Genomic DNA, 24234 nt, shown 5'->3' on the forward strand with positions numbered 1-24234 from the left:
AGTCCAAACACATGGGCAGTGCTTCAGCAAAGCCAGCCTCCTCCCCTGCTGGGGTTGGAGGACCCCAAGCCCTATGTGCGGCCGGCTGGGGGCCAGGACTGCTGGTGACTGCATCTTTGCCTGCACCCCTGGAAGGGTGGCCAGGGGCTGTCCTCAAAGTCTCCAGTGAGGTCTCCCTCATCACGGACTCTTTCATCGTCATGTACATCTTAGGGTTCAAGGGCACAAGAGGTATTATGACAGGACCCGTGGCCACTCTGACCTGATGGGGGGGGTTCTGGTGAGTTGTCCCCAGAAAACCCCCTAACAAGGCGTTACCACGGTCTCAGTGTCTCCACAAAGTTCTCTGGAGAGAAGTGGACTCTTGAAACATATAATTTAAGAGGTCTGTCAGCCTCTGAGTCTTGCAGCAAAACCAAACACAGCATCCCTGAAGCTTGGCCAGGTTTAAATGCTCTCTCCTAGAACCATCTGAGAAAATAACCTCATTCTGCGATAATCAAAATGTAACTGGGTTCTAGATATGCAAATGCTTTATGTAATGTTTATTTGGAGGAGAATTCGGCTCAGAAATATGGGTGTGATCTCCCTGTCACCTATGTAAGCTGGTGATATTGGGGGCTGCAAGGTGAAGATGTGAAGAAATTGGAGGCTTTGAGAGAAAAGTGTGGGGTCAAAAAAAGAATGACCGATGAGTCCTGCTGTTTCACTTTAAATTATGCACAAGCTCTATGTGAGCCAAAACCATGGGGGGCTGCCTGCCAAGCCAGTGGGGGTTTCGGCTGGATTACTAGAAGTATAGGACTCAGAATGTAGGAGGTGAGAGGGGTATCTTTGTACTCTGTGCTATCCCCTCAGTAGCTGGAATCTGACTTTGAGTGTGGGACAGGGATGAGCAGTGGAGGGTGACTCAGAGACAAAGCTGTAAAAGCCCTTGAATAGACCAGAAGACTTGGGAAAGGACCGTGAGATACAGGCCTTCCAATATTTAAAAGCCTGCCACACTTGTTCTCGGTGGCTGCTTAGGCAAAGCTAGGACTGATGCATGTGCGTGTCAGCCACAAGGAAGTGCGTTCTTGAGTTAATAAGAAAGAATTCTTGAGGACCCAGAATTGGACAAAGACAGAATGGCATGTACTGACTATTGATGGATGCTGAACGCCACGACCCTGGGGTGCGCAGGCGGGGGCTGGTCTGTGGGGACCAGGGACAGCCTCACAAAGGAGACTTCTCGCTGAGTGGCCACCTCCCCTCTGCTCTCTGATCCTCCTGCCTGCCGGGTGACTTTGGCAAAGACATTGTCTGGCTCCCTCCCTTCCCCCCCTTTATGGCTGTGACACTGAATGAGCTGCAGGCCCCTTGGAGGCAGGGGGTGTGGGACATACAAAGTAGCGGCCTCACTCCTGGTGCTGATGTCCTGTCCCTTTTCCCTGTGATGCAGTTCTTGGCAGGACGGCTTCTCCTAGGACCAGGCAGGACCATTACTAGCTGCACGTCGGGCTGTGAAATTAAAGTCATTTTGGTTTTCTTTTTTATTCTCCACATCCACTAATTTATTAAATGCCATTAAACGCTGCACTTGGCCCTGGCTCATAGAGAGCACTGGGGAGTGTTGAGACCTAGTGTTTGGAAAGCTCCTGCAAAGCAGAGGGGATGAGGCTGGCAGGGGGCAGGGGGGGTTGGGGGGGGTTCTGCAGAGACACATGAGGCTGTGAGGGGCAGACAAACAGACGACTCACACAGGCAAATAAGGGGTTCAGGGGGCTGAGTTTGGAGTAACTTGGGGCACTTGGGGGTTCTAGGAACAGGGACGAGGGGATGTGTGGGGGCTTCTTATTCAGGTGGGTCTGTGTGTCTGGGTCTGGTCCTGTTCCCAGGCTGTGGCCTTCTCAGGCCCTCCTACCCACATCCATCCATCCATCCATCCATCCATCCATCCATCCGTGAAGCTAATGTTTATGAAGTATCCCAGGCGTGTTCTGGGCCCTCCCAGAAGAGGAATGGAGAAGACTGAGCCTGACTCCCAAAGTGCTGGTGTTTCGGTGGGGGGTGGGTAGCAAGTTGGCACAGAAGGCTGCGCAGGTCCCCAATGCGCTGCTCTGGGCCCAGCCCTGGCACAGGAGGTCACCCCCAGGGAAGGCCACCCCTGCACGGGGCAGAGACGGTTGGCAGCTAGGAGGGGACACAGGGAGTGGCTGTCCTGTGCTCTGAGTCAGGGGTAGAAGCTAAGGAGGGAGGTTGGATTGAAGGGGAAATCACAGGACTCCCCACCCCAGAGAAATGGGATGCCTGCATGAAAAATACATAAGGACACAAGGCAGAAACATATATTGAAACTACAAATCAATAAGATTCAAACTGAAGATGAAGAAAAACGCCACGGGGATATTCAGCTAATTACAACAGGCTTCATAACTGAAGTGAGCCTGGAGTGCTTGTTCACTATATGGCTGTGTCCTGTGTGCATCAGGCCAATGGGCCCAAGGGTGACCAGGAAGACCCTGAGATGGCCCCCTGAAAGGGCCTGTACTTTCTCCCTCTGCAGAGTCCGTGAAGGGCCTTAGGAGAGCCCCGTAGGAGAGACACCCCAAGGCATTGCCAAGGGTAAAGCACTGTTCTAGGCTCTGGGGATTTAGCAGTGAACAAAACAGACCCAAATCCCTGCCCTCACAGAGATCCAGGCCACAGGCAAGTGCAAGGGTAGGAACTTGTTTTCTCACATTTGGATGTGGATTTATTTGGAGCGCTGAACTGAGAATATTTAGAAATGCCCTCGGTTGGGGGAGGGGGCAGGGAGCAGGAGGGCTTGCTATTCAGGGTGGTCACTGGGTCCCCCCCTGCTTGGCGAGGGTTGCTGACCAGGTCTGTCTGGCTGGTGACCTCAGGTTGGTTGGTGCTGACTTGGCTAGATTGTGGTTCCCTGAGTCCTTGGAGTCTCTTCCTGCCCTGGGTTTGACTGTAGCTCGGTCATCTTAGCTGAGACAGTCCTTTGCTTTGGGAAGGGAATCTTCCTGAATGCCACGAGCTAAGTTCTCTGGCACTGCACACCTTGTCTCCTTCCTGTGCTGGGCACCGTCCACATGGGGCAGTGCTCCTCTCCACCCACCCCCCCCCCATGACTGCCGCTCCCTCCCCTGCCTGCCGCTCCCTCCCCTGCACCTTGCTCTGGCTTCCTGTCTGTCTTCTTGCCTTCCTGCCCAGCAAACCTTTTCTGCTGTCATCCCCTCCCTCCTGCCCATTGCCATGCACCAGACATTGACCTCTCCCTGTTCCTGCCCTGGTTCTCACCAGCTCCCCAGATAGAGTCTGGCCAGCTCTCTACTCCTCCCACATTTTACTGTCCCTTTCAGAACTAGGACGCTGCCCCACTCTTGGAGGGAATACACTGGGTTCTTTCTGTGATGGCTGTTTCCTGGAGGTGATGGCCAGAGGGTGAACCCCTGGCATGGGGAAGGGGCTAAGGCAGGGTTTCTTGACCTCTATCCACATTTCTGGCTGGGTAATTCTTTGTGGTGGGAGACTGTCCTATGCATTATAGGTTTTTTGGCAGTAACCCTGGCCTCTACTCACACAGCAGTAGGAGCCCCACACTCCAAGTTGTGATGGCCACAAGTGTCCCCAGATGTTGCCAGGTGTCTGCAGGGGGGCAACATCACTCTGGGTTGAGAACCACCGGGCAGGGACATGAGAGCATCATGTCTCAGGCTTGGCTAAGCCCGTGCTGGCAGGGACCTGAAAAATTCTCTAGTCCAAATCCCACATTTTAAAGGAAATTGGGCCTCAGAGAGCTAAAGAATTGTAAGGTCACACAGGGGAGCAGCATGATGAAAGCAGCATCTTAGAAAAAGGATTCAGGCAGCTCTATGTTGGCTGGGCTGAAAAACAGGCCAGAGGCAGGCAGGGGAGCAAGGCTGGGACCGGGCTTGAGGCAGGGGCTAAGGCCGTGCCTTTTACCGGTCGGCCCAGGCTCGGCATGCACTGGCCGGTCTCCTGGCGTCGGGTACAGAAGGGGCTCCACACCAAAGGCGGGCCAGGGAGCCAGGTCTGGGCCCAGCCTGGCAGTGCCATGGCCTTGCTGTCCTAATCTGTAAACTCAGGGCCTGATTGGTCATGTTTTCTTCCCACCTGGAGGCTCTTGTCCCTGAGTGCACTGAGATCCCACAAGGCCTCATTCACTGAGCTAGCCCCCTTCACCCCAGGGCTTAAGTACACGCTGTGTGTGGGGACTGCCCCACCTGGAGGCAGCAGGTCTCACCTGGGGTCTAGCCTGGGGCGTGGTGGGACCTCAGACAGGAAGTGGGAAAGGAAGCACGTATGGGGACAGAGCCACAGTGCTGTTCTCTTACCGTGGTAGAGGGAGGCTGCTGGGTGGGACTTTGGGAAGCTTGCCGAACAACTCAGAGAATATGAAGCAAGATCATAGAACCATTTTGAGAGGGATGACCAGGTCCTGGGAATTTCTGAACTGTTGAGGTTTTCCCAGAGAGGGGCTCCTGGACCTCCCGGCAGTTCTCCCCAGGAGGGAGATGGAGAAAAGAGGTAGGGAGGGCCCCCGCCAGGCCCATGCCCAGTGGGCACTGGCTTCCAGAAAAAGCTGCACTGTGACTGAGGAGGGTCTTGGGGGCCCTGGTGTCCCCACTGCAGGGTGGTAACGGCATCTTGCCGCTCCGGGGGTCCCACAGCCAGGTCTCTTTAACAACAGGCTCCTCTACCTGCAGTGAGTGACCTGGCAGCCATGGGGTTTCCTCTCAGTCATTCCAGGCTCTGGCTTTTAGAGCCATAAATCTTCAGCATGAAGATCATGAATTTCCATGGTATGATTAATGAAAGAAAAATTGAGACGGCAGTATAGGAACTGACCAGATTGAAAAAAAGTCAGTATGAGAAGTTGGATGGAAGTTTCAGAGCTTCTGATCCAGCCTGGAGCGCCACCTAGTGGTTGCAGGGGTGGTGGCAACCATCCCCCCGCCCCCTGCAAAGCTTGGCGGGTACCCACCCCATTGGCTGGGTGTTCTAGGCCTGAGTGTGCCCATACCTGGGGAGCCTTGATGTAGTTCCACTGGGACTGCTCCCAGGTGCAGGAGGCGCAGGACCACTCCATGGTGTGGGGGACCCGGGAACCTGCTCCACTTCCTCCTGTTCCTCCCCGGCTCCTTGAACCATCTCTGGCTTAATAATACATGGGAATGCCTGCACTTCTTCCATCATGCCCTATCTGGGTCACCTTTCTGGTTCCTCATTTATGAAAATCCTACTCATCTTTTAAATCCCAGCAAGTCCTGTCAATCCTACCTTACAGATAAACCTCCTTGTACTGCTGTTCACCACTCTTCCAGAGCCACCTGGTGTAGGTCACCCCCAGCTCTTGCCTGATCCCTGCCGTGGCCTCCTGATTGCGCCCTGGGCTTCCCCCTTTGCTCTCTGGTGGTCTTCTCTGAGCAGCAGTCTCAGAGATCTATTGGAAATATAAACCATGTCACTCTCCAGGCCGAGGGGCATCCCACCCTGGTTTTCTTAAGTGATGCCTGCAAGGTCTTGTCTCATCTGACCCCTGCCACCCCACCTACTGGTCCCCCACCACTGTCACCTCCTCCACTCTGTTGCAGCCACCTGGGCAGCTTGCTTCTCCCTGGGCTGGCCAGGCTCAGTCCTACCTCAGGGCTTCTGCACCTGCTGTTCCCTCTATCCAGAAAATCCTTCCACCACTTCCCCTCTTTATTTGGGTCCGTACTCAGATGCCACCATCCCTGACCACTCTGTCCCCTGAAACTTTCTAACTCGTGGCCATCCTCATTTTCCTTCACGGCACGTACCATCACCTGAGATTCTATCACTTGTTCGCTTATGTAGCATCCGTGTGCTCTGTAAGAATAGCCTGTTCGTGAGTGAGGCGGGCGGGGTGGGGGGGAGTTGCCTGTGCTGCTACCACCTCCACCCCAGCACTCAGAACGGGCCCTGGCACTTACTACATGGGTGCTCTGTTTGGGTTTGTGGACTGCATGAGGGAAGAAAATGCCACCCCTGAGGGGCAGCCTGTGCCTCTCCCCCTCAACCTCCAGGCATGCATGTGAGAACTGCTCTCCCCCTACTCGTGAGCTGCCTTGTCTTCGCTGGGCCATCTGTGTCTCCCCTCGGAAGCCGGAGCAGCTCGAGAGCAGGGATGTGCTTGGTTCCTGGGGTCATGGCACAGCCCCGGGCACATGGGAGCTGCTCAGCAAATGCCTTTCGGAGACCAGCACCTGGTCATGGCCATGCACTTCACATGCTTTCTTCCATTTAGATTCTCCCAACAGTCCAGAAGGTGAAGGCAGGCGGTGTCATTCTCATTGGGCATAAAAGGAGTTGGCAAGGTCGCACTACCAGGAAAAGCCGGAGCCGGGTGTCAGATCCACATCTGTACTTCCTGAGCCCTTACGTGTATGCTTTTGCCCTGCGTGGAATGTTGTGGTCCCCCACCTGCCCCAGGTCCAGCCGTCCTCTAGAGACTGCCTCCTCCAACTGACATCTTGGGCCAGGACAGTGGTTGCCTCCTCTGAGAACTCCTGAACTATTTATTTGGCACCAGTGTATACTGCGTGGGGTCGATGCTGCTTTTTTATTGTTCCTGTCTATGCAGCACAGAGGTCCCAGGAAGGCAGGTCTCGAAAGTGGCTGTGGCTCTTCTGGCACAGGATGCCGCAGCCTTCGGTACTCAATAAATATCGGTTGACAGATTGATTGGCTCCTCAGACTCCGCATACTTCCTCAGAGCTGCCGGAGGGAGCGGGGTGAGTGTCAGCTATACGGAGCATAAAATAAGGCAGCTGTGGAGACCCGCAGCCAGTGAAACCCAAGCGTCCCCAGGTGAAGAAGCGGTGGCGTCGCGGGCCCAGGGGGGCCGTGGAGGAGAGTCAGTTTTCGGGGCCAGAGCGCGGGCTGCTGGCTCACGTGGATGGAAGGCAAAGGCAGTGATGGATTCTCATGGCCTGCATGTCGGCCAGCCCATTGAGTTCTTTCACCTTCCATCTGTGGGAAATTTGTTCTTCAGGCTCCTGAGAATAGTGGGCAAATGGCCCTGCTGGACAGGGCAGGAGGACGTGGTCGCCGGAAGGCCTGGCCCTGAGAAACCGGACTCAGAGAGTCTTCCTGGCCCCAAAGACGAGTCTTTACTCACCTTCCCTGGGCACCGCGCTCCTCCTCCCAGACTCCTTCCTGAATGCCAGGGCCTCTCCACTGACAAGTGGGGTAACCACAGCCACTCATGTGTGTCTGGGACCATCAGTGTTTGTTACAGGATTTTGCCTGTGTCGTTTAAAATTTGATCCTCAGAGTGACCCTAGGAGGTTTGTGAAGCTGGCAGGGTGCCATTTGCCAGATGCGGAGACTGAGACGTGGAGAGGCTGAGGGTTTGTCTGGGCCTCAGAGCCGACACGATTAGGGCCCGTGGCCCTATCTGACCTATAGCCCCGTTCTCCCCCTTTCCCAGTCTCAGAGTTGGGGGTGGGGACATGCAGCCTTTTGGGTTCCATGGAGATGAACACAAAGCGGTGCTGATCTAACGGCTTTCTTTTCTCTCCAGCTCTGTGGCTGTGGGCTGCTCGGAGTGGGCATTTGGCTATCCGTGTCCCAAGGCAACTTTGCCACCTTCTCCCCCAGCTTCCCCTCGCTGTCTGCAGCCAACCTGGTCATCGCCATAGGCACCATTGTCATGGTGACAGGCTTCCTCGGCTGCCTGGGGGCCATCAAGGAAAACAAGTGCCTCCTTCTCAGTGTAAGTGAACTCCATACCTGCAGCCCTCTGAACTCCCTGCATCCGGGTCACGGAGACAGGCAAGGCCTGAGACGACCGCCAGCCTATTAGATGCCCGACAGAAACTGCTTCTAGGATGTTCTCTCCCCGACCACACCCCTCTTCCTCACGATCGCGTATCCCGGCCCTAGTTGTCCCTTCCACTCCTCGATTGGCTATCTCCTTCATCTGCCTCCCTTAGCTATCAGGGACTCCTCAGGAGCCGTAGCTGGCCTCTCCCATACCTGGGAAGCCCTGTCTCGGTGCTTCCCGTCCCCAGCTCCCCTAGCCCTTGTGTGCACCCCATCCCTGGCCGTGACCACCACCGTGTGCCCACACCGACACTCTCTCTGCAGTTTTTCATCGTCCTGTTGATCATCCTCCTGGCAGAGTTGATCTTGCTCATCCTCTTCTTTGTCTACATGGACAAGGTAGGCCTTACAGGAAGGGAGGGGTATGTGGGGTGGCAGTGGGCTGGGGTCAGGACAAGCCAGAGGAGAAGCATGGACAGAGAGTACCTATGAGGAAGGGAGGAAGGAGAATGGCAGCAGGAGAGCTGGGAGAGGTCCAGATGAAAGGCTTTTGGTAGGGGGAAGCATGGGGAAGGTGACTTTGAGGGGAGTGTAGGGGGTTTATTACCTGTGTAGTCTTAGGAATCCTCTGGCGTTAGTGAGCTCCCCATCACCGGGAGCATTCAAGCATAGTTGTGTGGAGCACTCGGAGAAGGGACTCAGGGGCCTGCCCTCTACCCGACAGGTAAATGAGAACGCCAAGAAGGACCTGAAAGAAGGACTATTGCTGTACAACACAGAGAACAACGTGGGGCTTAAGAACGCCTGGAACATCATCCAGGCTGAGGTGAGGGGCTGGGCCTGGCAGGGCGGGGGGTGGGGGGGGGGCGCGGCTCAGACTCACCCTGGGTGACGAGGATGCATCTGGAGAGGGACAGGCAGCTGAGGGAAGGAGGGGGAGCAGGGCACGGGAGCGGGAGCGGTGGCGAGTGCCTAAGTGGGTACAGGGGACCAGGGAGGACAGGTAATCTAGAAGAGCAGATCATCCAGTCCCTTCTTTTCTGAAGCTTTGGCATGGATGACAGAGTTTGTTGCCCTGATTATGGGTCAGGCAGGAAGGCCTTGATTCTAAGAGGGGAACAAGTCAGAGGTCCCTCGTTAAGCCCTGGGGAGGGGCCGGCAGCCAGCTTGGGACGATCCACAAAGCAGAGGGGTGGTGGGCAAGCAGAGAGCACTCCTGCCTGGTGTCCAGTGCCCAGCTCAGGGTGGCAGGTGGGTGTTACCTTGTCTGCACTCTGGCCTCCAGGAAGGGGCCGTCACTTCCCTTTAGGGCCCAGCTGAGGCCCCAAGAAGGAGGCCTTTGTCTCTCCTCTGCTGAACCGCAGGGAGGCAGCTTTCGTGGGGCCAGGATGGTCTAGGCAGGGGGAGGCACAGAGGAGGCCCGCGGGCAGTGACGTGTCTGACCCGGTGCCTTCCCACCTGCAGATGCGCTGCTGTGGCGTCACCGACTACACAGACTGGTACCCAGTGCTGGGGGAGAACACAGTGCCCGACCGCTGCTGCATGGAGAACTCCCAGGGCTGTGGGCGCAACACCACCACCCCTCTGTGGAGAACGGTGAGTCTGGAAGCTGCTTCCCCAGGTCCCCCTCCCAGAAGCTGGTGTGGAGGACAGTCTGGCAAGAGGACACCTGCAGGGGAGGGTCGCCTGGGACAGGAAGGAACTGGCTTAACAGAAGGTGGGGCGGGGGACGCGCAGGACTGAAGCCAAAAGGCCGGTGGCCAGCGGGAGGGCTGGGCCTGCAGTCGGGAGTGTCCGAGGGTGGAGGTTGAGTGGGGGTCGGAGGCCGTGCAGTGGGAGCCTGTAGGTGGACCCCTGGGTGGGGAGGGGCAGGGCCTGCTCAAAAGCTAGAGGACTGGGGCTGAGGGTCAGAGAGGGGCAGGAGACAAGAGCAAGGACAGGGACAGAAGGGGACGTGAGGTGGGGGCTGGGCAGGAAGGGGCACTCACAGTCCTGTGGTGCCTTAACCTTTGGTCCTGGTCCCTAGGGCTGCTATGAAAAGGTGAAGACGTGGTTTGATGACAATAAGCATGTGCTTGGCACGGTGGGGATGTGCATCCTTATCATGCAGGTAAGAGGGCTGTTAGGAGCCTCGCAGCTGGAGCTCCCAGCTGGACCCAAGCCAGAGGCGGAAGACGAAGCGCCACACACACACACGCACACGCACACGCACTAAATAGCTGATCCCAGCAGCCTGGAGCCCCTGCGCTGTCCTGCTCTGCTCTGTCCTGAGGCCTCCATCCCAACGCCTGTCCCAACCCCGCAGGCGCAGTAGGGCTCTGCTTCCTGGGCATCTGTTCCGAGCCTGGGGCCTGGGGCCAGCACCGTGCAGATCCCCTGTGTGGGTCTGCTTGACAACACGCCTGCCCTACTTCACGGGGACACTTACCCTAGGACTGAATGGAACCCAAGTCCTCAGGTAACACTTGAGGTGTTCACACTCCCTGGGTGTCTGTTCTGGCCTCGGCACCCATTAAATGTACATGAGCCGGGCAGGTTGCTGAGCGTCTGTGCCTTAATTTCCACATCAGCATAATGGGCATGATCATCACGCCACTTCTTAGCATGAAGTGAGCCCCATGTGTGGAAGAGGGCGTAGAGCAGTACCAGGCAGCTAGGACGTGCTCAGTAGGTGTGAGCTGTTCCTAGCAAGCATTCGGTGCCCGGTTGTCCTTTGCAAGCCCCGCATTCGGTGCCCAGCTGAGCTTTGCGAGATGGTGGAGGGGGACCAGGAGGGAATCCTGCCTCCCTTCCTAAAGATGAAGGTGGCATGGCCGGTGGGGAGCAAGAGTCCCCTGACCTTTCTGGGGATGCACATTTCCGGGCTCCCTCCTTGGTCCATTTATGTATGGCTCCAACCTGAGGCGAGCAAGAATCTTCAGTGCCTGATTCTCCCTGGAGCGCTTGAACTTGACTGGCTGGTCCACGGGAAGATGGGTGACATCTTGTATCTTTCTTGCCCTAAACTCTTGGGTCTGGGGGTCTGAACGTGTCTGATTCATCCAAGAGCTTTCCAGCTCAGCAGACAAGCCCGCTGTCACTTTTGCAGAGCTCTGATGTGAGATGAGCACACGGGGGCAAGATGCTGTTCAGTATTGAGAAGAGGGCACCTCTCAGCTGACTGTGCTCAGGCCTGGACCAGAACGCCAGAGCATCACCAGCCAGGGTCTCCTCCAGTTACGCCCAAACCAGGAGAGGCACGCAGCGTCTCCCGGTCCCTAGCTTTGTGGTGTGTGCCCACGGCATGCTACCCATGGTGACAGTGAGGCCCCAGGCTGGCTTCCTTCTGCACTGCTCTGGGCCACCACCCCCTTCAGGATTCAGGAGTTGAGGGAACACAGAGGAGTGTTAATGTTGTCATAAGCACATCGGTGGTGAAGACACACTGGCTGCACCCAAAACATCACGTCGTATATTCCAGAACTGAACGGAGGGACTCGGCTTGGGTTTTTAACGTTCCTGTCCCCTTCCTGCCCCCACCTCAGTCCTGTGGTAGCTACCAGTTAGGGCCGGGTCCTTTGTGCTTTGGGTCCTCACAACAGAACCCTGAAATGGGCAGATTCCTGAGGCTCAGAGAGGTTTATGATCTTCTGTACAAACAGCTCTGAGGGGCTGAGCTCAGCTGTGTGTGACCTATTCTGTCCACCACTGGCTCCCGTCCACCAGTGATTTTCAGGCACACAGGTGGGTACCCCCGCTTGCCCTGGGGCTTCTGTCCAAAACCCTCTCCCCCATGTCTTTCAGATTCTGGGCATGGCCTTCTCCATGACCCTCTTCCAGCACATCCACCGGACTGGTAAAAAGTACGATGCCTGAGCGGGCTGGCCGGGAGCACCCCAGCCCCCACGCAGACACTGTGCCAGGGAAGAAGATTTGAGCTTTGTGTTGCCTGCCCGCGCTCTCCAGACTGCTGACCCCTGCACCCGACTCCCCCCGCAGCCCACCCTCCCCCAGCCCACCCCGCCTCAGCCTTCTTGGTGGGTGGAGGGCCAGGGAGGAGGAGGTGTGGAGGAGGCACACAGAGACCTTGGGTGCTGGGGGCGCCTGGATTCCTGCATCTGTGTATTTGCCAAAGAAGACAGGGTGGGCCGGGTTCATGCTCCAGGAGCCCTCCAGCACTGATGCGTTTCTGCCTCTGCCCTTCCTCACGCTGACACTTGGTCCCCATGTGGGTGGGGCGCAGAGTGCTCCCTCCTGGTCCAGAGACTGCCCACGGAGCCACGGGTGCCCACCGCCATCCATGGGAAAGCTGGCGGGGGTGGGGGGTGGGGGCGGGGGTCTGACTGCCTCTGGGCAAGGCCCCCGGGAGCATCTTGCCCAGGCTTTTTATACCTTACAGTGTAACTTTTTTATTTTATTTTACTCTGATTCTGATTATTCAGGAATATTATCTTCCAGATAAGTTTAGGGTTAGCTTTCTGATTTATAACTTTTTACTGCGTTGATTTCTGTAATGGTTTGATTTTTTTTTTTTTCCTGAGGGTGGGGGACAGGTGCGGGGAGAGAGGATGTCCCGTCAGGTTTCAATCAGGACAAACCACTGTGCAGCTCTCAGGAGTCCCCGGGGAGATGCACCAGGCCTGTGCTCAGGACGCACCGAGTGGGAGGGAGAGTGGGCCGGGGTGTGCGGGGCCCGCGTCGGTGGCACAGGAGCCTGGATGAGGCGTGTACAACAGAAAGGCACAGAGCAGCGTGGAGGGGCACCCTGCCCGGGGGCCATAGGTTTGCTGATGCTGGCTCCAGCGGCCCGAACGGTTGGGGGTCCGTGGGGGGCCGGCGAAGTGCTTTGCCAGGAACGTGGCCAGGGCCGTTGTGGGTCCTTCTGCTTCACCGATGAGCAGTCTTTTCTTTTTCCCGTCCTTCCTTCCTCCTGCCCTCTGCTGGCACCGGAGGCTCCCCCTTCCGCCCCATGCGGGCATATTCCCGCGACAGGTTCTGCAAACCCCAGTTACTTTCACAGACATTCCTGCTAGAAACTCTCGGACAAATACCTCTCTAGTTCAGATGCTGCTCACTTTCTCACATTGCTTCTGGAAGGGGAAGCATTCCTTACGTTTTGCTGCTCAGACGGTGGCAGAGGTCCCGTGACCATCAGGAGGGGAAGGTGGAAGTAGTGCCCGTGATCATTCCAGCTGTACTCACTGGGCTGCACATTCCCTGCCGAGAGGGAGGGGAAGATGACCAGGGGGTCCCGGGACCCTCATCCCCTTCCTCAGGGTTCATTGATGGTGGGGTGGTGGCAGGTCTGTCGTCCGTGGCCCCGAGGAGAAGCACAGGGAGGTCAGACTGGATCTTGCTACAGCAGCCCCAGGGAGAAACAGCCAAGTCACGGTGTAGAAGCTGAACAGGCCGGGTGGGGTATCTGACTGCAGCAGGGGGGCCCTCAGGCTTTAAGCTGGTCTGAGTGTGTTTGCAGTTAAAAAACTAAAGTCAAGAATTCATGGGACTGAGCTTGCAGAGGCTGTCCACTGGCCGGCTAGGATCCAGTGCGCTTCCCCGACCCGGCCTCATGTGGGGCAGCTGCCTGTTCCCTGCACCGTTTGGCTCAATACCTTGATTTCTCACCAGGCCCACGTCTCCTCTCCAGCCTGCACTTGTCTGCTCCAAAAGCTGAGACCTGGCCACCCAGCCGGCAACTCCTGCACCCGCTGAAGTAAAATACAGAGGGGACCAGAAGTATGGAACTTTTGGTGTTCAGGAGTCACGATTTTGGGGGATGAGGAGTGGAGAGTAAGGTGGGCTCAATGAGTCAGGCAAGGACCCCCCACAGCCCACCCCACGACAGAAGTGAAGGTGCCCATGGCAAAGCTGGGAAGGTGGGTCCTTGGGGGGACAAAGGGGCCAGCACATGCTGGAGCCAAACTGCCTTCCTGGGTCCTCTGGTGCCATCTTCCTGGTGCGGGACTTCAGCTGCCTCCCTGGGGACTCCCAGCTGCAGAGCACAGAACAGACATGCTACTGCGTCACTGCGGAGACGCGCTCAGCCAACGCTGGCTGGAGTCACACAGAAGGGACTGGGTGTGTAATGACCTTGGGGAGGATGGGGCGGGCTTGTTCATGCCTATCAATGCAATTTCAGTTTTTGTTCAAATCAGCAGCAAAAGCCCAACACCTTGGGGGGTGGGTGTGTGTAGCCTCCCTGGCAGTCTTAGTTTCTAGAGCTTCAGGGATGTCCTCTGGCCCTGGAGCCTCCCCCGCGGTCCCCCTCTCCCCACCAGCGCCCCCTCACCTGTCCGTTCATGGAGGCTTGTCCACAGTCCCTCAGACCGCCTTCCTGCCTCACCCTGTGCTTGGCCGCTTAGGCATTTGCTCGAGTCTCCTCTGGGGGAAGGCACGAGGGGTGGGGGTGCTCTTCCAGACCCCTCGCCCTTCCTGCAGGGTGGATCCCACACATAGAAGGTCACGCCACACGGTGTCTGTGGCAGCCCAGTGTCTTCTCTGTTTCTCCTGACTGTGCTCCCACTGGGGCAGCACTAACTCGATGAGCTCCCTCACGTGTGACTTCCCTTGCCAAAATCAGCGTCAGTTTGGTCAGGTCTGATGCAGTTTCCAGATTCGACTTAGAAGGTCAGGTTCTGGAGACAGCTTCAAGGGGGTGCCGGCCGAGACTTGGCCTTTCCCTGTAGCCATCTTGCAGAGGTGGTGGGCGAGCAGGGACTGAGAACCACCCTTGGGGGGCTGTGGCAGGTGTTGGGGGACAGTCTCCACCCTCAGACCCCCGCTGGAGCACTGTCACCCCCCTCCCCCACACCAGCATGGGCCAGCACCTTGGGCTCTCACTCCAGAAAGGTTGCTGCCCCACCCCAGACCCTCGCACAGATGTTCTGGTTTGACTTGGACCCGGGTGGCCGTCGCTCCTTGCTTTGGTGGCCCCAAAGCAGTCCAGGTAGATGGAAATGGCTGTGCCCTCCTCTGCAGCCCCCTGCCCACCCACACTGGTGGAGGTGCTAACTAGCAGGGACCTGGTGTAGGATGGGTGCCAGGTGCCTGAGTCCACCCTTTGTCCCTCCGCCCTTCTGCGACCGGCCTCTCCCGGTCCTGGTCTCCCCCTCACTCCTCTGCACCTCAGCGAGGCAGTGGTCCCGGCGGGTCCTGGCCTCCCTGCCCTGAACGGGCACCTGAGGGCCAGAGCCAGGGGCTCATGCGCACACCCTGCCCACCCCCGGGGAGCGTGGGAGAGCAGGGACAGCACGCTTGTTGGTTTTAAATGCACTTTTCTGCTTGCAATGCCGTATCTGTGCGTTTCCTTCATCCTGGTCCTGGCTTTATCGAACACCATGTTTTTAGCATGTTTTTAAATAAAAACTGATAATGTGTCAAAAGCACAAACAGGTGGTCTCTTCGTGGTTTGTGTTCACTCCGCCATGACTTCTTGTAGTGGTTGGTGTGAGGGACACAGGACGGATCAGGCACTGGCTCTACCGTTTGTCTAGGACACCCCCACGGCAAGGACTTCATCTCCCCTCCTCGAGCCCAGGTCACAGGTCTGCTGGGGGAGGCGGGGCTCAGTCCCCTCTAGGGGTGCCCTTTGCCCAGTGACTGGATGCGGGCTTGGTCGGGAGCTAGTCCGAGAGGCCCGAGCTCTCTGTGTGAGGGGTCAACTCCCACCTCAGTACCTGTCGCTTCTCACACATGGCCAGTCTTGTGGAAAGGCCCAGAAGTGTGTTGGGGGAGGGGGAGGGAGTAAGTCATTCATGGCTTCCTGTAGGGACAGGGCTTAGGTACAGTCTCTCCCTGATCCCTCTGACGTTCTTAGTGGGCCTGACAGCTCTTCCAGGATGAGGGGACCTCACAGCATGACTTGGCCCAGGCTGTGCTCTCAGGGTGGCTCTGAGATAGCCTCAAACAGGGCACAGGAACACCAAGTCAGGATGAGAGGTCAGCAGGGAGGCAGGGGGCATTCAACACCATGTGAGCCCACGGACACTGTGCCCCCTGGTCATGGAAGTCTCCCGGTGTCCTTGGCTGGGGTTCTGGTTTGTGGAGTTGGGCTCCCAGTGTCCTTGGCTGCCACAGTCATGGTGACAAGTTGCAGGTGAGGAGCTCAGAGGTCATCCTCGTCCGGGACCACGTGTACGTGGAAATCGCTGCCAGTGTTCCAGGCTGGGGTGGGAACAAAGAGTGAATGTGCCATGTGGGCCCAGGAGCAGGAGGGGGTTTCTCCTTCCTCTTCAGGGCAGTGGCCAGGTTGGCAGGGTTGCCCCAGAACACCAAACTTTAGGACCCCATCCTGCAGCTGCTGTGTCCCAAAGCCCCCAGAGGTTTGCTGAGAATTGACCCTCTATCGAAGGTCCAGCTAGAATGTAGTCCCTAAAAATCCCCCCTAAGGAGATTTACCAGAAGGAACCCTGTGGCCGTGGAGCCAGGGGCTAGTCATGAACTAGGGGCGGTGACCCTCCAACATCCTCTGAGCACCAAGTCAGAGGTGTGTGGGTGTAAGCCATTTCGTCTATGCCTACTGTGGTTCCAGCTCCCGCCCACCCACGAGGATGCTGGCCACGTCCCTGTGCTGTCTGCTTTTGGGGGGCAGAGTGAAGTCCTCTGGATCACAGGACAATGGGATGCACTGACTGCTCAGCACTGGGCTCCAGTGAAATGAGCTAAAGCCATGGAAGGCAGGCCGCCTGGCTGGGCAGGAGAGGAGACGTCCTTATCAGGACAGGGCTGGGCATTGCTTCTCCCGGGGATGTCTAATGACTAGGTTAGAGCCATGGGTGGTGGGCTCCTTAGCCCCTGAGAGGGGGTGAATGAGATGACCCTGGGGGCGCTCCCCACCGCCCCAGCCGTGTGCTGTGGTGGGAGAGCTGCCTCTCCATCTGCACTCAGCAAAGGGCACACGAGAAAGATGGCTTGCCAGCAGCAGCACAGTGGGCTTGGTACCCATACGAGAGCTCCTTCAAAATGGCCACGACCAGGGCTTCCTGAGACAAGATGTTTATCCACCCAAAGACTTATTGGATGCTAACTTGTACAAGCACCTAGAGTATATGGTGAAGGACCCAGACCAACCCCTGTGTTTACAGAGCCAGCAATCTGACAGGAACCGCAGAAGAGCAAACAGGATTGCAACTCGGTGCTGTGATCGTGATATTCACGGGTGCGAGACATGCTGACCCCAACTTGGGGAGCCGATGTCACTGCTGAGAGTTAAAGACAGGAGTTAACCTGGCGGGGATTGGAAGGTGAGCCCTGGTGATGTCATTGGGGCCGGCGCACAGAGCAAGCGCGAAGGGGGTGTCTGGAGAGAGCAGCAGCCACCAGATCACAAGATCCTAAGCCAGGTTAGAGCTTGAACTTGAAGCCAAGAGTGGTGGGAGCCCGCTGACAGGCTTGAAGCCATGTGCGGCCGGCTCAGATCTGCCTTTGGGAAGGATCGCTTGGAGAGTGGTAAGGTGGGACAGGGTGGATGCCGGGACTTCAAGGAGGGGCTGTGTCAGTGACTTGAGAGGTGACTGAGCCCTCAGGGAAGCGTCAGTGGGAGGGAGAAAAACATCAGGTCTGAGAGAAAATTGAGAGACTTAGTGATTAACTAGATTTACTAGATTTACTTGGGGGGGGGTGCTGGGGGGAGAGGAGCATTCGGGCCACTCATCCAACATGACGTCCCTCGCCCTGGACAGGTAGATGACTGCACCAAATGGAGGGCGAGTGTGTTTTCCAGGTTCCGTGCTCGTGTGCAAGTGGAGACCAGTGTGATATAATTAAATCTCTCCTTTGGTTTGCATTGAGCTTTGCAGCTTGCAAAATGCTCTCATATCCATGATCTGGCTTCCTCCTGACCTCCACTATTTTATCGGCTGTCATCATGCCTGAGCTTTCAACGTTAGGGATGTGCCACATCTGGGTGCCACTTGTTTGGGAGCTGGAGGGTCTGAATTACTCATTCTGCATATGATACCGCTGTGAGCCCTGGGTAGTCACTGAACGTGTCTTGCTTTCCTCATCTGCAAGATGAGGACAATACCGATTTTACAGATTTGCTGCAAGGATTAAATAAAACCATGCATGTAAGGCCTCCAGCTTATTCCTAGACCAGGGTAAGTGCTTAGCAAGAAATGGGTCAAGTCTGGGTCCTCAGGAGTCCCCAGACTAGAGGTATAACCCCAAGGAGGAGCATCCCCCTGCTTGAAAGCTGGGGACACAGGAGAGTCATATGGACAGGGGAGTCGGTATATGGGGGCAGGTAGTGAGCCATGGCGGGGGGCGGAGACGTGTGGGCTCAGTGGGCGAGCTTCCCTCATGCCTCCATTTTGCTCTGGGATGGCCCGGTTGCCGCATTCACTGCTCCACAGAAACAGGAGGGAAGTCAGATTAAATGAATGTCGTTTTGGACACGAAAATATTGGCATTGCAATGGTCCCTTCTAAAGCATTCGGCAAAGATGAGGAAGCTATTGATTTAGCCATCTCGTTTTTGCTGAGTTTAATGACAGCTGTGGAGATGGACTATTGTGTCTCCTTAAGCTAACAAAAAGCGTAACGACACTCCACGGGGCACGCTTGGGCCAGTCTCTCCGAAGCTGCTTGCCGGAATCTCCCCTTTGTGGCCCTACAGACTGCCAGGCAGCTGAGAGCCAGCCGGGGCAAACCCGCGGTGTCCCTTTGTTCAGAGGCGAGGGGGAAGCCGGCAGAGCAGGGCCACACTGTGGTCTGTGGCTGGGTCTGCTGGGTGGAGCCTGTTGGTCAGAGATTTTCCTTCTGGCGGCTACAGAGCCGTGAGATCTAGCCTAGCCCAGCATGAGCAGGACCGTTTCGACATGCGGACAAGGCGCGCCTGTGTCCTGTCATTAAATGGCAACAGAAAGCTCCTTGCCCTTTGCCCCAACTTGCCCCCACTGAATTCCTGGGATCTTGACATATTCTCAATACATTTCTTCTCCCTGGAAGGGGACACCAGTTACTGAAAGGACTCAGCCTTACTTACAGCTTGGCAACTCCGGGAGACATGTTGGATTTGATCTCCTCCCCAGCTTGGGGATCTCTAACCCCCAATTAGGGATTCATGAGCCGCTTTCCATATTTTAGAAGGCCGGCAGAAATTGCCCATGACCTCTTCAAGAGTGCCCAGACTGACGGGAACATAGCCCTGTTGGCTCTGGCCGGCCTGCGCATGTCCTCAGTGCAGTGATGCTGTTTGCACCTTGCTGATGGGAAGGGCCGGACTGAAGCTTTGCTCACCGCCCTCTTCACCCCTGGCCTGATCCAAAAGATCCCTCTGGGTCCCTCGCAGCTGCCTCTCCTTTGTGCCCAGTCCTCGCTCGACAGGGTTTCATCCCGGGACAGAAGTTGAAGGAAAAGGGAAGTAGGAGCTTCCATGTACTTGTTTTCAAGAAGAAGGTAAGTGGAATGATCCAGGATTTGGAGCCTGTGTCTCCTCCACCCCCACCAGCAGCCTCTCTATTCTCAGTTGGGGGGGACGGAGTGGGAACCAGGGTCCCAGCTCAGAGCAGCCCACCTGGTGGCAACATGACAGCCTGGCACTGGGACTGACACGAGGCATTGGCACCTGCTGGGGAGCAGTGGCAGCTGACAGGCCACGCAGCAGCCACCAAGGACAGCTTCACACAGCTGCTCGATGCTGCCCACCTACCTGAGGCCCCAGTTGGCCACCAGAGCCATTTTATTTTTTATTTTTGATGTTTGTTTATTCATTTTGGGAGAGCGAGCGAGTGAGCAGGGGAGGGGCAGAGAGAGAGAGAGAGAGGGAAAGAGAGAGAATCCCAAGGAGGATCCGTGCTGTCAATGTAGAGCCCGATGAAGGGCTTGACCCACGAACCATGAGATCGTGACCTGAGCCGAAACCCAGAGTTGGACGTTTGACTGAGCCACCCAGGCGCTCCTACAGCCATTTCAGACAGCAGTTACACTCACCCATGGCACTCCTGTGTGCAGCAGGGAGGGGCACAGAGGGGCGCCCGTCTGTCCCAGGCACGTTTGTGTGCTTCTGTACATGTGTACACACATTCATACTCATAGTGATGGTGGAGGTGAGATGTCTGGGTCCAACAAGATAGGAGACCTCGGAGAGGCCCAAATGGTGCATTTCTCAACATCCAGGCCATCAGAGGGCTGCTGCTGTGATTGGTGAATGATCTCGACCAAAGGGGAGGGAGAGACACACGGGAGCTGGCCTGGGCTGCAGACTCCAACTGCTTAGATAGCAAGTGACAGGCCCCTTCCAGGTTCTCCCCAGGTGAGAGGCTCACTTCTAGTCTGCCCCCCCACCGCACCCCACTCCCGCCATCTTGGGGTCCTCAGCGTCTGGCTTTCCCAGGTACTGTTCAGGCTCACTCACTGACCTGCCTCAAGTTCTCTAGACAGAATAGTGAATGAAATCAAGTCAATGCATCAAAGCATTTACTTCCTTTTAGCTCCACACTGGGCAACCTGATGCCCTCAGCTCCTCTGACTTGTAAGATTGAAGTCTTTCCGCATTTGGATGAAAAAGCATCCCACTGTGGACTTGGAGATGGACAAGTTAGATGGTCTAGGGGCCCAGGTAGCAGTAGGCGTGCATGTCTTAGCTTCCAACACTCAGCTGGGGCCCAAGGGCCAGCCAGAGAGGGCCCCTCGCCCCTGACTTGTCACCACACCCAGCATCTGCTGCAGCCAGCACGGGGCGATACCGCGGCAGGATGTGCAGGCCGGAGGCTCACTGACAGAGGCTGCCGTCCATCGTGGTGAGTGGTGCGGGGATGCCAGCTGACCAAAGGCGGACAGCTTTAAGAGGAACGCGATTCAAGCTCGCTCATTTGAGCTTGGCTCTTGCCAAGGAGCCAGTGGAGCCAGGAGCCAATGGCACACACATGCAAGCGAGGTCAGTTCAAACAGAGGAAAGGTGGGAGCTGATAAAAGAAGGGTAAGCAGGACCCCAATCACTGTGGTCAATGGGTTTCCTAATAGGGCTCCTCCTTCCTCCCCTTCTCCCCGTGACTGTCTGCTTCCGCTTGTACGGTAGATTGAAATACATCTGATGAGCTACCTGGGATTTCCCTGCAGAGGAGGAAAAAAGCAACAGAAGGTAGTCCTAGATACAATTCCTTTATTATCATGCCACCCAGCATGTGAGGCCAGGCTGACGCTGAGGCCGGCTAAGGAGAGGGCATATTTACAACCAGAGCAACTTCTCTATAGGCGGGAGGTTAAGGCAACTTCTCTGTTTCTAGAATACTGTGATGATCCCATATCCATGGGCCAGCTGGTTCCAGAAGCCCATTTGGCCTAATCCTGGGCTGTCTGGAATTCCTAGGGGCATTTGCACAGGGTGACTCGGGGGCATAAGCAGGAGAGGAAGGGGGCGCATGTGCTAAACTAGAAAGTGGGGGTGCTGAGAATGGAGCCAGACTCTCCCAAGGCACACAGAAGGTGGTGGGAAAAGGGGGCTGGGAACCTGATCTGTTTCCTTCTGGGAAGAGGACCCAGGCACCTGGTCTCCCGGCTGAGATAACAGACCCACCCAGAGGGCACTGCTAGAGAGTCACGTTTCTGGCCAGCTGGACAGCCTGAGGGGCTTCGGAACTCTGGGGGCTTGTGGCACACACAGGAAGGTGGCAGAGTGTCCTTTGTGGCGTGGTCTAAAGCAGTGGTTCTCAAAGGGTGGTTCCAGGGCCGGCAGCACCAACGGCACCTGGGAACTCATTAGATGGCAAGTCCTTGGCCTCACCCCTGCAGATGTGGAGCTCACGGGTGAAACTTGGCAGTCTGTTGGAAAGCCCTCCAGGTGACCGGATGCTTCCTCAAGTTTGAGAACTGCTGGTTCAGACACATCACCGGCATCCTCGGGGATGTGAGCACCACACAGCAGTGACATGGAAGATGGGTTCTGTCCTTTGCTAGTCAACTGCCTTCCCCTCCCCCTCCCCTTCTCTCCCCAGGCCCAAAGTGGCCAGAAAGTAGCAAATATTTTCAAGGCAGAAAGTGGGGTGGGTGGTGATGAAAGTGTTTCAATTCACTTTCTCCACCTCCAACCCCAGGCATGGACCAGAGTGACAGATCCTAAGACTGAAACTGGCTGCAGAGCCCAAGAGTCCCGGGGGGCTCACTACCCTCACCCCCCTCAGTGCTGCATTGGCCCCTCCAGGTCTAAGCACACAGGGTGAGCAGCCTGGTGAGATTTCAGGCCACCCCCTCCCTACGACAGCGACCACACTGTGCCAGCCCAGAGTCCCGCATCGACAACACAGGGGAGGCAGAGGTAGCAGAAGGTGGTTAACATCACCACCCAGGGTGCCTCCCCCCTGCCCAGGGCGGCTCTGAGTGCATGAAACCTGAGGTTTCTCCCCTGGCCCCCAGTACGGAGCAGGGAGAGGGGTGTACCATGCCCTCATCAGCCCTCCACGGCCCCACATGTGATCTCCGCATGGGCACCAGATTCCACACCCTGTTTGCGGTTTCTGATTGCTCAGGTCTGGTGTGCCCTCACTTGGTGTCAGCGTTGGCACCCGAGGTGATAGGCTGGCTGTTCCCCTGAGCGACGGTTCCCCAGGGCCGCCTGCTGCCTGAGCCACTCCACCAGGAGGGCCTGGCTGTCAGTCTGAAGGGAGCCACACTGCTCTGCTGATTGCAAATGTCCAGGGTGCGCTGGGCTGGGGCCGGATGGATGGTTTCATCCAGTCTGGGAGGGGGTTCCAGGCTGCGGCTGTTAGTGCCCCTGAGGGACGCACTGTTCCTGCACGGCAGCCTGACAGCTTACTGCAGAGATGGGGAGCTGCAGGATGCTGAGGAGAGGGGGCTCTCAGCCTGGCTCCCCTTGCTTCTACCCAGCTGGGGGTGGCATGTCGACAACCACTGCTACTGACTGGCCAACCTCTTAATTTCTCCGAGCCTTAATTTCATCATCTGCAGAGTGGGGGGAATAGTGCCTTCCCATTGTGATCACCGGGAGAGAAAGCACTTACACGACTAACATACTCTAAGCACACAGTAGGCCTTCAGTAACCACAAGGCCCTGGACGCTCCCCCATGGCGAGGCCGGAGCGGCCCCTGGGGTTGGGGCAAGGCTGGCGGGAGAGGTAGGGAGAAGAAAAGGGTGGTCACAAACATTTTAAACAAGACTTCATCTCCTCACCAAACACTGAGTTTCATTCTTGCCTCCCCCAACACAGGTCATCCGGAGAGTGGGGGACATGCCGTGCCCTGGGGTTGTCCACCCCTGCGCGCTGTGGGAGGGAAGGCCGAGGTTGTGGGGACTCAGGTTGTGTGCATCCCAGCATCCGCCATGTTCTGACCTTTACAAAATGCTGGCTTCTTTTCTGGGTCCCAGTGTGTAGGGGCCTTTTGCTCACACAGGACTGAGGACAGCTTTCAACAGTCATGGCTCACTCTCTCTCTCTCTCTCTCCAAGCAGGGCCCTGGGGGCAGTCATCCTGGGCGGCACAGATCTGCGTCCTCTCAGGTGGGGTGGGCACACCTCACTGGGGATGGTATTCTTGGCTCCAGACCCCAGCCCTTTGTATGCCCTGAGCGGGGAGCCTGTCACATCCTGGGCCTCAGTTCCCTCTAACCCTCACCCCTCCCAAGCTGTGAGCATGAGCTAGCTGGTCACCATTCCCAAAAGCTCTGGGTCATTCTCTCTCTGTAGCTTGGTCCATCCATCCTCCAGCTGCCCTCTGGGTGGGCAGGTGCCCAGGGTGGAATCACCTGCCCTTAGCCTAGGACAGCCTAACCCACCTCAGGGGGCAGGGACAGACAACAAGGTGTGCAAGCGATCCCGCCCATCCCCCTGTCCCCGTCTCCACAAGCCCAGCTGACCTCAGTAAAGAGTTCAGGGACTCCGCCAGGGGCTGACATGTCCCACAGGACACAGCGCCTCCCCGGGCATCGCTGCCTGCCCAGGAGGAACTCTCTCTCTCAGCCCTCACTTGGTAACACCTGGCAGCCTGCGCCCAGCTGCACACAGCTTGGGAGTCAGTCATTTCTCAACTGTCCGCATGAGTCCCAGGAAGCTGGAGGGCAGCAAAGCTAGTCACAGCGCAATTTCTTCCAGCCTTGGTGCAGTCTGGGATTGCTGGAAAGTTGGTATCCTGTTAATGAACTTGTATCAGCAGCCTCAGGGCCGTGAGGGTGGAGGAGAGAAGCCGCAAGAAGATTCCCCAGGATAGGGGAGGCCATCTGCCCCCGGAACCTGGTCTTCCCTCTGTGCATGTGGGGAATCCCTGTTCTGAGCAAGTACGGTTTCTGTGCAGTTGAGGGCTGTGTTTAGGGACAGCAGTGAGCTGTGTATGGGAGGGAGAACACCCTTCACCCGGGACTCCCCAGGTCACCAAGAACTGAGCTCATCAGACTGGGGCCTAGAATGAGTTAGGAGGTAAGGTGTGACATTTCTTGCCCTTGATCTTGGCAACAAGGGGCCACTCTCTCATGGTGGGATGTAAGAGGGTCCCCAGCACGGGAAGCA

At 56.9% G+C, this 24234-nt stretch overlaps 1 protein-coding gene across 3 annotated transcripts in view; it reads left to right on the top strand.

The window, feature by feature from the left end:
- The window catches only part of TSPAN9 (tetraspanin 9), a 204522-nt gene extending 189354 nt beyond the window's left edge, over positions 1 to 15168 (top strand). For all 3 annotated transcript variants that reach the window (XM_047065373.1, XM_047065372.1, XM_047065371.1), the window contains 6 exons: positions 7559 to 7750; positions 8125 to 8199; positions 8525 to 8626; positions 9265 to 9396; positions 9827 to 9910; positions 11584 to 15168. In XM_047065373.1, the coding sequence (XP_046921329.1) occupies positions 7559 to 7750; positions 8125 to 8199; positions 8525 to 8626; positions 9265 to 9396; positions 9827 to 9910; positions 11584 to 11655 (657 nt within the window). In that variant the 3' untranslated portion in view covers positions 11656 to 15168. The remainder of the gene's footprint in view (positions 1 to 7558; positions 7751 to 8124; positions 8200 to 8524; positions 8627 to 9264; positions 9397 to 9826; positions 9911 to 11583) is intronic.
- Positions 15169 to 24234: the final 9066 nt, after the last annotated feature.

The sequence above is a fragment of the Lynx rufus genome, unplaced genomic scaffold (assembly GCF_022079265.1).
Source record: "Lynx rufus isolate CCGP_SWC_20201006 ecotype Redwood Valley unplaced genomic scaffold, mLynRuf1.p SCAF_7, whole genome shotgun sequence".
NCBI lineage: Eukaryota > Metazoa > Chordata > Mammalia > Carnivora > Felidae > Lynx > Lynx rufus.